The 14,684-nt window shown below is 37.4% G+C and overlaps 1 protein-coding gene across 1 annotated transcript; it reads right to left on the reverse strand.

Moving 5' to 3' along the window:
- Positions 1–121: 121 nt before the first annotated feature.
- LOC117629861 (isocitrate dehydrogenase [NAD] catalytic subunit 5, mitochondrial) lies at positions 122–3,001 on the reverse strand. The gene is made up of 8 exons (XM_034362510.1): positions 2,725–3,001; positions 1,857–2,177; positions 1,609–1,770; positions 1,459–1,533; positions 1,176–1,285; positions 1,021–1,093; positions 496–701; positions 122–403 (listed from the first exon to the last, which is right to left on the reverse strand). The coding sequence occupies exons 1-7, from the start codon at positions 2,929–2,931 to the stop codon at positions 510–512; spliced, it is 1,140 nt and encodes a 379-aa protein (XP_034218401.1). The 5' UTR covers positions 2,932–3,001; the 3' UTR covers positions 122–403; positions 496–509.
- Between the last annotated feature and the right edge of the window lie 11,683 nt (positions 3,002–14,684).

A 14,684-nucleotide genomic window follows, 5' to 3' on the forward strand; every position in this document is an offset into this window, starting at 1 on the left:
GTGTGCGTTTGTTTTGACACATTTGTCCACATGGGAGAAGTGGATGAACCAGAGGAAACAGTTGAACTTGAAACACAATAAAACGAAAAAAATCTAGGATATAAGCTAAGAGGGAGACAGATAGGAAAGACATCATATGATTCATATTATTGTGTTCTTATTTCACCAAAAATTTTGACAGAACAATAAAATAATACCATAGAAGATCCATGGCACAATGATTCTCTGAGAAGGCACCTTGAACACAAAATGTTTATTTTGAGAAATATTGCATAGGAAGATGAATATGTAAATATGTGAATATGTTAGTTTCTCCACTTTTTGCCCTTCAAACCTCTCCATGACTGGACAAATATCTTCGTAATCATCCAAGTGAAGTGATATTATTCCCCTTCAGAAACAACTGAAGAAACGCGAAACAAAAGTTTGAAAACATGACTCCAAAAGAAGTCACAATAATCTGTTGACTACTAATCCAAAAAACCCAAATCCTACCAAGCATCATCCTCTCAAAGATGATCGCAGATTGCCTTCGTAAAGTCGGAAGTTGACGATGCGCCACCAAGGTCAGCTGTTCGGAACTTCCCCTCTGCAATTGTGCTGAGGATTGCATTTTGGATCCGATCAGCTTTATCGTGGAGCTCCAAATGTCGTAGCATTGTAACAGAACTTAGAAGCAGAGCAGTTGGATTTGCCAAGTTCTATGAAATTTAAACAAAAGAAGGATGACTTGGCAGCAAATTTATACTAATACATACAAAACCTATTTCTAAACAAGCAGAGCTTAATAAGTTTACCCTTTGAAAAAAGAAACAATTCATATAAAATGTACTCAACAATATCAATCCTAATATGGCTTTCATTATCAATTTATGCTAATCCTCTTAAATAGGACCACATCTACAGTTACCAAATACCAAACGACAGGATGGGGTAGGTGAGGGTATTGAATGGACTTCTTGTGTAATTACTAATTACATACACTGCAGATTGAACATCACAAGGTTCAAGAATGCTCACCTTTCCAGCAATATCAGGTGCTGAACCATGTACAGCTTCAGCAAGGGCAATGCCTCCCTCACCAATGTTACAACTGCATAGGAAGGCAATTGGTGTCAGATGATTTTTGGTTCGTACTACAGAAAGGAATTAAAAATGCATATTTTAAGCCATACCTTGGTGTTAATCCCAAACCCCCTATCAACCCAGCACAAAGGTCACTAATAATATCACCATAGAGGTTAGGCATGACTAGCACATCAAAAAGTGCTGGATTCTTCACAAGCTGCATAAGGTAAAACAATTAGTTAGCGTGACCTTAGTTTTTTCCTCCAAAAACCCTCAAACTACGTGCTTAATATATAGTTTTTTTTCCCCTTCTTTAAAGTAAATACTAAAGTATACAAATTTTAAATAAATAAAAAAATTCCCCAAGTTTAAAGGGAAATTTATCCATACCATCATACAGCAATTATCAATGACGACTTCCTCGTATTTTATGTCAGGGTACTTCTCTGCAACCTCACGACAACACTGAAAGCAAAGATCAAACCAGTTTCGATACGAGTATACTTGGGAAAACAATCAACTAGAATGTAGTTGGCAAACCTTAAGAAAAAGACCATCAGTTTTCTGCATAATGTTTGCTTTGTGTATCGCAGACACTCTCTCTCTTCCATGGGTTTTGGCATAATGGAAAGCATACTCAGCCACCCTCAAGCTTGCCTGACGGGTTATGATCTTGAGGCTCTCAACAACACCTCTCACCACCTACCACAAAAACAAGGAACTTAATCAAATTTATGTACATAAAAAATATCTGACTAAGTTATTCTGCTTATTCTTTAAAGACTTACTTGATGTTCGAGTCCACTATACTCCCCCTCTGTATTTTCACGAATAGTGATAAGATTGACATCGTCATATCGAGTTTTATATCCAGGAAGGCTGTAACAAGGCCTGACATTTGCATACAAATTAAGTTCTTTCCTCAGAGTAAGGTTCAATGAACGATGACCTTTCCCAATTGGTGTGGCCATCGGCCCTTTCAAGCCTACCCGGTTCTTTCGTACCGATTCTAAACTTTCCCATGTTAGAAAACTCTGAGTTCTAGGATCAATTTGGTCCCCAACGTAATGCTCTTCCCATTCAATTGGCACTTCAGCTTCTCTGAATACCTGCACCCACGCAAATTGTGAACTGAATCAGAACTTGAAACCATAACAGAGTAAATACAAACAACAGCCATGACGCACCCATTAGTTATTAAACTAGGACATTGTCCTAATCATGCAAGAACTGAATTCGGCATTTAAATTATCGACATTTTTCTGGGAAATGTGATCTCTTCTTTAAATTTGCATTTTTATGATGAGGTAGCTCCCTGATCGATTCAGGAAAAGAAATTCCCATTGAAGCAAACTTCACAACAAATCAAATCATCAAACTCTAAACCGTTAATGTTAGTACTACACGACAAAAATACTTGACCAGCCAAAAATTATTATCTTAATAACAGACTAATATCCAATGAAACATCTAAATTCCACTAAGATTTCAAAACCCTAAACTTTCAAGTGCATGCCAGTGCAAGTGTGCGCATATATGTCTGAACGCACACATACAATACATACATACAGATATTAATATACAACTCTGATGCAAAATAAAGGCGCGCAAATGGAAAATTGGAACAGAAGAAGGCGATAGAGATCGGAGAGGGACCTGTTTGACGGACTCGGCGATCTCGGGGCCGATACCATCGCCGGGGAAGAGAGTGGCACGGATCGGAGTGGAATCAGACGAGAAAACCCTAGCTGCTTGTGATGACGGTGATGAAGAGGATAGAAGGCTAGGGCTAGGATTCGCGGCGCCGGAGAGAAACTGGGTCGAGCGGCTTCCGAGGGCGCGCCTCAATAGGTGGGAAGCCATTATCGCTGCTTGTGTAATTTGGCGATCGAAGAGAATAACACTAAAAAAACTTTTTTCGGTCTATAACTAAATGAACAGACAGACTGGAGGAATATTATTATTTTGTATTTTTATAATTATTTATTCCATTGACTAGCAATAATTTTATGTTTTCAATTTCTTTTGTTGCAATAATATATTCTCCGCCAATTACTTATTTTCTTTTTTTAGCCTTAAAATAAAACCTTTATTTTGGAAACAAAATGTTAAACTTTTTTTAAATAAAGGAGAAAGGGGATTATAATACAATTTGACTAAACATTTTGTTTGGAAATAGAAATACAATTATGTTATAAAATGGACTGGGATATGTGCGAATTTTGAGCTGCACGTAAAGTAGATGAGACACAGCATTTAACGAGGTTCGGCTATGCCTATGTCCTCGGAGAGCAGCAGCAGTAACTTTTTCACTATATAAAATAATATGGCTACAACTTTAGAGTTTACAATATGTGTGGCTCACTTAATTTTCTCTCTTGGAGAATTTCTCTCTGCTCTCTTTCCTCTCCACTCACTCACCCTCTTTCTTCCTTCTCTTCCTCTTCTCTGCCTGACTCTCATTCTTCTCTCAATTGGAGGTGTGCATGCAAAGGCACAATAATGTCTTATTTATAGGCTAAGGAAATGATGCCCGTGAATGTGCAATAAACTCATGCACCAAAGTCTACAAACAAATAGTAAGTGGGCTCCACTACTTTATACTTTACAACACTCCCCCTTGGAGACCACAAATAATATGTCAGTTGCTTCATCAGACTTTGCTTGGAGAAAACCTAGTGAGGTAGAAAACTGATGGAAGGAAGAAAGAAGAGTACAACAATCTGTATAGCATACTTCTGGATGCTCCCCCTGATTAATATCTCCCCTGATGTCTTCATGACTATCTTTTGGAGTGAGAATCTTTCGGAGTGAGTGAATGATGTAGCCACCAACAATTCATGTAGTAAATATATTTCCAGTGAGCTATCTCTATGTAAATCATAGAAATTTTTAGATTCTGCATATCTAACAACACTTGGGCTATTTGTAAGTTTACTTGAAAAGAATATGCCCGTATATGGTTTTATGCAGAGATAGCATCAAATATGTCTTACATCAACCTAATGTGGTGATGAGGAGCTGAGATTTATCTGGAAAATACAATGTCCAGTCTAGTATAAGCAAAAATCTCATTGGCATAATGCTCAATTTTCAAGCCGAGACAAATATTTCTTCAGGAGTTTTAATATGTTGCAAACATATTAATGTACTCACTGAGGCAATTTATGCATATTAGTATTGAGTACAGATTTTGTGCTTCAGGCACATGTCCACAGACTTGCTTCATGCAATTTCAATCCTTCAATGATTTTATTTAAGGGATTATACTTTATGACACATTATATAGCTTTAACCTAGCTATTTATACATCTTTAGGGAATCGCCTCTGGCAATATGCTCCGTGCATTTAATAACCCTTAAAGATAACATGTTGGTCTCCGTAAATGTGCAATAAATGGGCACAATTGAATCTATAAATATGGAGAAAACCCAACATTCCTTGTTTATGCCAAAAACATTGTGTCATACAAAGTAGGTATATTCCCTTTTATTCCGAACACCCAAGTATAACTTTCAATATTAACAATTTTGGGGTTCGTACTGTGGGTTTGTTCTTTCACGTTCATTCTTATCTATAATGGAATTACCTCATTCCATTTTGGCCAATGATATTGTCGACATTTAATAATTGAACGTGGTTCCAATCAACACAGCCCATTGATGATTTGAGTAGCTACTCCAAAATCAAAATTTGTCATTCATCAATTCATGATCCCACCATTCTCATGTGCATGCGCATACATCAATTATAAGCATTTCTTTGCTTTTGGGTACCCAAGCCACTGCAGGGGGCTTTTATTATGTGAGAATGTGGATTATAACCTCCAATGGAGCGTTATTTTATAGTAGGGCGTGGATAATCTCCATTTAGGGAGTTGGAACATTTAGAACCCATATATCTGTCATGCTGCAGGCATGCCACAGATTAATACATACATGTCAATTAATTTCTGGGACTTTAACCCATACAATTTGCTACGCATTAGGCGTGCACAATATCAATATTGACATGTCAAAGGATTGTCCTTTCGGGACTTCAATCCACATCATTTGCTACGCAACAGGCGTGCATCATATTGATCACTGCTATACCCATATTTTGTTCTTATGGGACTTTAATCTGTGCAGTGTATTATCAATGTATCCAACTTGCAATCTGTAAAATTTGCATTAATAATTCATGGATACATACAAGCCATTCTTTTGGAACGGACTTATCTCCCCATTTGGTTACCTTTCAAGATAAAATATCAAATAAGTATATAAGCATAAAATAACGCAAGTATTGCTTACATCCTTAGGTGGGAGAAACTCTTCTCAAGTATCATTCAAGCTCGTATCGGCCCAGTAAATATAATGTAGCGCTTGATGATCTAGTTATATCCTGCAAGAGCAAAAATCACAATTCTTCTCTCTGTCAAAAAACAAATAACCCTCAGAGTTAGGATCACCGCATGGATTCTTTCTTCGGATGTTCGTTCTAAAGAAATAAAATCCCTTATGAACAGAGAGTTATAAAAAGAAAGAAAAGATACAAAAATTGTGATATTGATTGCAAGGTAAGGTAAGCAATCAAGGAAGGAAGCTGGTGGGAGCAGAAAACAAGCTCTCATTTCTCCTAGTCTAGAAGGACCTCAGGAGATTAGAGCATAAGGTCGCCTTCACAGTTCCCTGATGTAGCGGAAACGTGATCAGGGATAGTCTCGCTTCCTGAATGGATGATCATAGATAGTCTTGCTTCTCGGGCATATTGAGTGCTCACTGATAAGAAAAACAAGTAGATATCGCATCACTAGGTATGGAGAAAACTGGATGTCTTCTGCAAAGAAAATTTCGTTAGTAACACATTTATACACAAATAAGAGGAATAGGTAGAACCGGTGAATTTCAAATTAACCATAGGAAAATTGCGAGATTCTCGGGGTGCTTTTGAAAAAATAGCTCCGTGAAATCCGCAAAGCAAGATCGGCTTTGACGAAAATAATACTTGAAAACGCCGAAAGTGCCGACAGGCATTATTAGAGGCCGCGTGAAGTTTTGGAATCTGGGAAAGAAAAAGATAATATGGGGATCCGAGAAGATATTGGGATCCTGGAAATGTTGCCACATTTTCGTCTATAGATATTGCCTTTGCAAAACTTGATTGGAGCAACTGCGTTTCAACTCAACTTCCTTCATTTTCTGAAACTTTAGTTTTTGTAAGACTTTCTTCGAAACCTTCTTAAAATGGCTTCCTCTTCTTCCTGCCCAAATTATTTCAATTTAAATGATGCTCCCACAACAACCAGTGACGCCAAAGTTTGGCGTCCATCCTTTGTATCCCAAAATCGTCATCTCACGGTTAATGATTCTGTGATGATGAATGATGCTACTGCTGTCATAGTAGCTAGGAATTTCATTACTCCAATGGATGAAATATTGTTAACAGGGAGGTCTGAGGAAGAGGCTATTGATGACTCAATGGCTTTTAGCATTCAGAGTGCTGCTTCTGTTTCTAACATGGCTGATCGTTTGCGTGCTAGAGCAAACGAGGTTCAGAAGCTAACAACTGAAAATTCATCTCTTCAAAGAATGCTTCATGAGTCTCAACAGGAGGTTGAGAAACTTAAAGGAGAGAATAATGCCTTGTTGAAACTGGTGAGTTCGTACTCTGTTGATACACTGAGAAGGCTAGACATGCTGCAGGTCTCCAATGAAAGAATTTTGGGAGACCACGAGAGGCTCATGGCTAAGCTTAAGAGGCGTCGTCCTCTTCCTTCAGAGGCTTCCAGAACATAATGTAATTTTATAGATTTTACAGGGCCTGCACCTTCATTGCAGGTGGAAAAAATCTATATGTTGTATGCTCCTTTCCTGTTATAATAATTGCGCACGTTCTTAAACTTGCACCTGTGGTTTTTACGTCTTTTCAAAATGACGGTTTGGAACCTTGTGCCTTATAGGTTCAAATAACCACATCGACTCTCCCAAATTTCATATTTCAACGCATGGTAGCCCGGAACTTTTGGCCTGGGCTAAACACAAACTCAGAATTTATTTGCCCTTTTCAAATGGACATGAAATATGGATTGAGTAAAAGCCACGATAATATCGCAATATAGTAGTGAAGAGCATTAACTACTATATACCCACAACCTCAAGTTCGGGATCTCTCATATATTTGGATCCATGGGCTTCCGGCCCAGATATAACAAAATATGTGGGGAGCCTCAATTCATCATTTGAGGTTTATATTGATATTATCCATTTCGCGGTGTATTCTTAACAACCGGAATTCACAAAATATATTTCTTCCTTGAGGTGTCGATTATAACAAAATCGAACTTTATTAAATTCATCATTTCTTATGCCAAAGAAATATGTGGTGTACCACAATTTGCAATAATACCTCAAGGGTTGTCCATTTAACTGTTGGAACTTTAGGTTCTCAACACTGTTAGATTTTGAACTTCAGGCCAAAATCACATATTCTCATGGTATGGACATTCAATCCCCTTAGATTTTGAACTTCGGGCCAAAATCACATATTCTCATGGTATGGACATTTTTACAATTTTTTGTACATATTTCGGGACTTCAAGTCCTTACATAATTGTCCATATTTTGAGAAACTTAGGCATCTCATTTAATTGCTCATCCATGAGTTTAAGGAACTGCAGGTTCCCTTTTGTATATAGTGACGGTTTACCCAAAATGGTTAATATTTATGCATACGTCACTATTCATATGTATAGTACTATTCATCAAGTCATGAATACATATCTATTCATGTGTGCAGTACATTTGCCAGTACAGTTATTATTCATGTGTACGGCACTTTTAACCAATACGGTACTGTTACATCATCAAGGAACTCTAGGTCCTTATTTACATGTCAAGGATCAAGGATCTTCAAGTCCGATCTCTTGTTTACAAGTATAGTACCGGAGAGACTGCCAGCTCTCATATCAATATCATCATCAAGGATCTTCAAGTCCTGATGTAATTGTATGATGAGGATCAAGGAACTTCTGGTCCTGATCTGCATACTATAAATACTCATCATACAGCACAATTGATCCATAAAATAAATTGTTGGTAAATAAATTACTGGTATGGACGATAAACCCGCACCATACTTTAAATAAATGTAAATGTGCGGTAAAATAAATTCATAAATTAAATTGCTTGATGTATGGACGTTAATCCCGCACCATACTTTAAATAAAATTAAATGTGCGGTAAAGTAAATTCATAAAGTATGAGGGTTAATTCCACATCATACTTTAAGTAAAAGTAAATTTGCGATAAAGTAAACGTGCTTGTATGGGCACTAATTCTGCTCCATACATTTAAATAAAAGTAAAGGCGTGGACGATAAACCCGCACCACCCTTTTAAATAAATACTGTTGTATGAATAATAAACCTACATTATACAGTAAATAAATTGTATGGGTAATGAACTTGCACCATACAGTAAATAAAATAGCTGTGGGGATAAAAACCACCACTAAAAATATAGAAGGTGAAACCGTCCATTAAAGCTAATAATAGAATTATTGTATATATAAATTAAAGGCAATTGTTGGTGGGTTATTATCAACACCACGATCAGATAATATTATATTATATTGTTATCGTTTGTGGAAGATAGCACGCTTGTCTCCCCAAATCGAATGTTTTTCTCCTGTAATCTGCACACACATGCACCAATATTGATATTAAATAGTATAAAATAATAATAATTGAAAAGATAGGGAGCTTATTTGCTAGCTTCCTTATTTGTCATACGGGGGCTTTTCAAATGGGGAAATGATGGCACATGCCACTTTGTCAAAAGGCTAGAGATAAAAAGATGAAGTAGGTGCCAACACTTGAGTGACCTACACCTAAAGCAATTTGGAATCTAACTTGGTGGGCATGTGCAGCTATCTTTGTGAAAAAAAAAAAACTTTGGGCATCTACATCCACAAACATTATCTTCTTTCCCTGCCACCCCCTTATAAAATTCAAACCATCAAACCTGGGCAAGTCATAAGAGTCGGCCTCCAGAGCATACTTGAGGAACTACTTATCTGATGGGCCATAATAGATGCAGTCAAACTCAGGATCTATGAAGGGATAGATATGTTGAGCATGATGAATAGTAATAATAATAAATAAACAATATAAAGAAAACAGAGTGCTTATCTCCTGGGTTCATCAAAACATATCCCACGTTGAGAGCTTTTCGTGCTGATAACGTGTTATAAAATGGACTGGGATATGTGCGAATTTTGAGCTGCACGTAAAGTAGATGAGACACAACATTTAACGAGGTTCGGCTATGCCTACGTCCTCGGAGAGCAGCAGCAGTAACTTTTCCACTATATAAAATAATAGGGCTACAACTTTAGAGTTTACAATATGTGTGGCTCACTGAATTTTCTCTCTTGGAGAATTTCTCTCTGCTCTCTTTCCTCTCCACTCACTCACCCTCTTTCTTCCTTCTCTTCCTCTTCTCTGCCTGACTCTCATTCTTCTCTCAATTGGAGGTGTGTATGCAAAGGCACAATAATGTCTTATTTATAGGCTAAGGAAATGATGCCCGTGAATGTGCAATAAACTCATGCACCAAAGTCTACAAACAAATAGTAAGTGGGCTCCACTACTTTATACTTTACAACAAATTAGACTAAAAAAAATTTGAAGCTTACAGAATTTTGGGAATAGGATGACACATGTCGAAAAAATAAAAGATGAAAGACTAATAACACTAAACCTAATGCTAATGGAAATGGATCTTGACTTACATACAAGAGATTTTAAGTTCGAACCTCATGGCATATTAGGTGTATGTGTATGTGTGTGTGACTTCCATACTGTAGGGGACTTTTTCTTCCGACAACAATAAATGGGCTGGGCTGCCATAAAAGGCAGACTGATGAAATTGTCCTTTTTGTCTGAGTTCGAACATTAAGCCCCAAAAATGCTTCGAAAGGGCAGCAGAGCCTTAGGAAGTATTTTGGTTAACTTCACCAGCCAAAACAATGGCAACTTACAGGTAATTTTTGCATGCTTACAGATAAACTTTTGAGCTTTGCATGAGAGGCATGTGGCATGGAAGCAAAATCAACATAAGTTTAGCACTAAGAGAAAATTTAGGCTTGCTTTAAGGGAAAAGGAAGTGTTATGGTAAGAAATGAGAAGTTTTGTGAGAGATTTGGCTAAGAAAGAGGAAATAGAGAACAGAGTTCTTCCGGCAGCTTGACAGGTGCTCTTTCTGCCAGAAGAGAAGAATGGAGAAGAAAGGTGAATAGTGCATGAGGTTGCTGGGTTTTTTGCAAGTTAGAGAGAATGCTTGCTTTCTGAATCTGAGTTGGATTTGTTAGGTAGGAGAAGCCTCGTTTTATAGCCGCTGGAAATCACTGCTTCTCAAAAAACCCTAATGGCTCCTACCCATTTTGGCCAAGCTTTTCCTCTCATTTCTCATCTCCCTCCTTGACTCTTCCCATTTTGATGAAATCCCTTCTATTTATTTGCACCATATCAGAGTTTTTTTTGAAGCTCAAGGCCCCTTTTTTCGGCAGTTGTCTCAATGGCAGACTTCCATTCCCAGCCATATCTTTTATTGCTTTCTTCCCTTTTTTCCATGGTCAAGTCTGATGAGAAAAGGAGTTGGGATATATATGCTGGTTCGAATGGTGTTTCTCTCTTTGGTATCTTACACGCTAATATCCCTTGGTTCCTTGGATGTTTTGGCTTTGAAACTTGCTCCCTCCATGTGCTGGAACCTCCCAGCAGCTTTGTTCAATGATCCTGCGGACCTTCTTTACGTGGCTTCTATTTTTCCAGTAAATGGCTGAGATTTTTGTGGCTTATATTGTGGTTTTGTATGGGCCAAGGTGGTTCCTCAAGCAAGTGGGCTATTTTTGTTAAACATTGGGCTTTTTGGTTGTGTCAATAGGCTATTTTTCTTGGGCTATTGGACTATTTTTCTCTGTTGTTCACACTCACATGTTTGGGCTTAAGAAATGGGCTTGAGTCTCGAGGCTCCCAAGCAACCCGAGACCTTCCATTTCTCGGCCCATCAATGGGCCTCATGTTGATTCATTACCATCCATGCCACAACCTACTCAAGCAAGCCCCGGGCGTTTGAGTGGCTTGGGCCCACTTAAGCTTGTAGTGTGGTTGGGTGTGAGATAATGATTTCGTGCTTGGCATGGCATGTCGCTTGGCATGTTTTAATTATGATGCTTGGTGGGATAATTAGCATGGATTTATAGAGCTAATGCATTTTATAATCTTAATCTCAATTCCTAGCATGACGGATTATTTATTTGGCATGGCACGTGGAGTGTGACTTGTGCATGGCGGACTTTCGTGTACTCCAAATTGGGTCTTTTCTCAATAATATATCATTTTGGGCTGAGAATATTTTCGGGCCCAACCGTGGATTTTTTGGGCCTCAACACATACAAAAGACTATCACTTGTACTCAATAACACTAAACCTAATAGTTTCACAAACCTCATGAGAACTTTTTTATTTATTGTTTAACTAGCCTTTCCGCACGCGCTTCGCGCATGCGAGAGACTTTTTTTTAAAAAAAAAATTAAATTTATTTTAGAAATTAAAAAAGATAATGGATAGTTGTGTTTCATAAAAATAGGATCCATTATTTGATTTTTCTTTTCATTTTAATTTTTTTAAATATGAAAATGTGTGAATTTACCATATTATCCTCATTTAATTAATAATTCCAATTCTTAATGTTTGCATTAATATTTTGAATGTTTCACTATTCTTTGCCTTTTGCTTTATATATATAGATAGATGAAAAACATAACCACTAAGTTGGGCTTGCCCAACATAACTGAAATGGTCTCAGTTTCTACAAACTAAGGCGTTTTGAGAGCTTTAAACCCACTAGGAATGGTCAATGGACTTTATATTAGAGTCTTGTTATGCTCCCTTGATACTTGACCCAACTTATTAGTTGGGTTGGGTCAGGCCCAGAAGATACTCTTACATCTTACCCTATCACTTCCTTCTATTCTTGTGCACAATCTTGATGTTCCTAAAAGCATTTTCACTAGGAGGCCCCAGCCCGAGCAAGAGGCCCTCTAGGCCCCCAATTCAGTTTTCAATGCCCAAGTCTTGCCAGAGAAAGAGCTGGGCTCCATCAATCTAGACAAGCCCAAAGGCAAGACTTGTCTGGACTGCTGCCTGGACATGCTGACCGCATGCTAACATCATTGTGACTTTAGCAACCAATTTAAATAACAAAAAAACTGAAAAAACAAAGGAAAAAAATACAAAAGTTTTCATATTTTTTTTAAATAAATAAATAAATACCTAGCCATATTCTTCACTTCCCACACCAAAACTCTATACAAATTTTCCTTCTTTTTGCCATGACAAATGAGTGGAAATATTCTAATGAACATATGCTTTTTAGCTCCATTTTCTCAACCTAGGCAGACTTTGATAGTTCGTACTTTTGAACTTGTGGGTTTGATTAGCAGGGAATACATACTTTCTTCTAACCTTCGATAGATAGTCATTCACACATGTTTAGACAATTGTTAATCGTGAATGCGTATGGACTTTACAATGGATTAAACATACATCAATAACAAACGGACGTCTACATGTGCTTGAATACTTGTGAAAGCAAAACTCATACTTGGAACTTAAGTTTGGTTTTAAACAATTACTCAAGAGCAAAACTCATCTTTAGGCATTGAAGTATAAAACGAGGGGACTTAATGCTGGCACAAAATGGATGTAAGTCAGTGAACGATTCACAAGCATGGATGATTATTTCGTTTGGTTGTTGGGATCGATTGTGCAGCAAAGGCTCAGACAAAATAATGTACCAAAACAAAAGGCCCAAGAAAAGGAGAAGAAAGACAAACCAGAGTCTTTCAGTGCCCCAATTGCATCCTTTTGTTCAAAATGAAGCCTTGATGGTGTCACATCTCTGAGACTAGAAGTATGAAATTCAGCTTTATGCGACAAGCAAAATAATGATAAAGCTGCTAATGGGTCAGATTTTACAACTCATGCTAGAACTGATAAATTCTTCATCCCAACCTTCTCTAGCAGTTGTCAGGCTTTCACAACCACCTACTGCACACAATTCTTCATCCCAGCAAGCCTCAACATCACAAACTGTCCAAAGAAGGAGACTAAAGTCTCCAGCAAAGGAAGGCCATGGAGAGTTTGAGATGATGTTTTATGGAACTGTAATTGGTTTTTGATGGAAGTGGTCTAAGGTTTTTGATGTATGATATTGTTTTTTGATGGAAGCTTTCTAGGGGTTAAAGTGATGGAACTGAAAGTGGTTTTTGATGGAAGTCATGTAGGGGTTAATGTGATGGCACTGAATGTGGTTGATGATGTAATTGAAAGTGATTTTTTATGTATGGAGTTGGTTCAATTTGTTCATAGTGGTTGATAGTTTAGTTTATTCAATTTGTTCAATGTGTGTTGTTTATAGTTCAATTTGTTCATGTTCTTCCCTTCCATTTTCAGCGCTTCTTCTTCGTCCAAAGTAAGAGATTCTTCAAGGATGTGAAAATGGAACTGTAGTTTTAGTTGAGCCCTAAACACAAACACCTATATATAAAGCCCTTCTTGCCCGTCAATCCAACAAGAAATGGAGGGAAATGGTTCCAAATTGGTGGCACATGTCTGAGGCGTTGAGGAGGTCAAAGGGGTTGGTTTGACAATTATATCATTCATAAAATGGGCACGTGATTCACATAATGAGATTTAACGATTTTTTTGACGGAAAGTCACGATAAAAACTATTTAAGAGCACACATATTAAGGTTAGAGACTACGAGTGATACAAAAAAAAAAAAAAATTTAAGGCCGCAATCTAATAGTTTTGCGAACGTCAGGAATGTTTTGTGATAAAAAGCCCTTTATGTTATATCAAGATTATCTAGGACGGTTTGTTAACGAAATGATGAGACAATATATAGAATTTTTATTTTTGTTTGGTCATATAGACAATATATAGATATTGTTGAACTATTTGTTCCAGTAACAATAATGTTATTTTAACGACTTAGTGGTAGTTAAGAGCATTTTTAGTACGATATCATGTTTTGTATGTCCAATAATTATTCATAAGTTTGAGCTCTTTGGATTATTGAAGTGGACAAGACTTGGGCAGTTGAACAATGTCAAAGCAGCATCTCTATCTCTCTCTCTCTCTATGTCCAATGATATTCATGAAATTTGAGCTCTTTGGATTATTGAAGTGGATAAGACTTGTGCAGTTGAACAGTGTCAAAGCCGCATCTCTCTCTCTCTCTCTCTCTCTCTCTCTCTCTCTCTCTCTCTCTTTTTTTTATGGTCTCAAATTGGTAGAAGCTGACCAGGAGTTTGCATTTTCTCGAGTGCTAAACCAACCAGGTGGATCTCGAGCCATCCTTTTGGTCTTATAATGGCTTATGGTTGCGGAGTGCTTGGCCTCTCTGTATGGTTTAGACTCTGATGGGGGATTTTCCTTCTTCTTTTGTTTTTGTTTTGTTTTGATTAATTCTATTTGTTGCCAATTAGTTTTCATAATCTTGTAGGTCTAGGCAGGCTTAAAAGGATTTTGGTTTGAGTTGAAGGGCTAAAAAGTATTTGAAGT

The sequence above is a fragment of the Prunus dulcis genome, chromosome 6 (assembly GCF_902201215.1).
Source record: "Prunus dulcis chromosome 6, ALMONDv2, whole genome shotgun sequence".
NCBI classification, from domain to species: Eukaryota; Viridiplantae; Streptophyta; class Magnoliopsida; order Rosales; family Rosaceae; genus Prunus; species Prunus dulcis.

Excerpts from the sequence above, each read along its gene's own strand:
- LOC117629861 (XM_034362510.1), bottom strand. The coding sequence starts at position 2,931 with ATGGCTTCCCACCTATTGAGGCGCGCCCTCGGAAGCCGCTCGACCCAG. Across the intron at positions 1,534-1,608 it reads CTGATGGTCTTTTTCTTAAG|TGTTGTCGTGAGGTTGCAGA; the intron begins GTTTGCCAACTA and ends CTTTGCTTTCAG. Across the intron at positions 702-1,020 it reads CACCTGATATTGCTGGAAAG|AACTTGGCAAATCCAACTGC; the intron begins GTGAGCATTCTT and ends TAAATTTCATAG.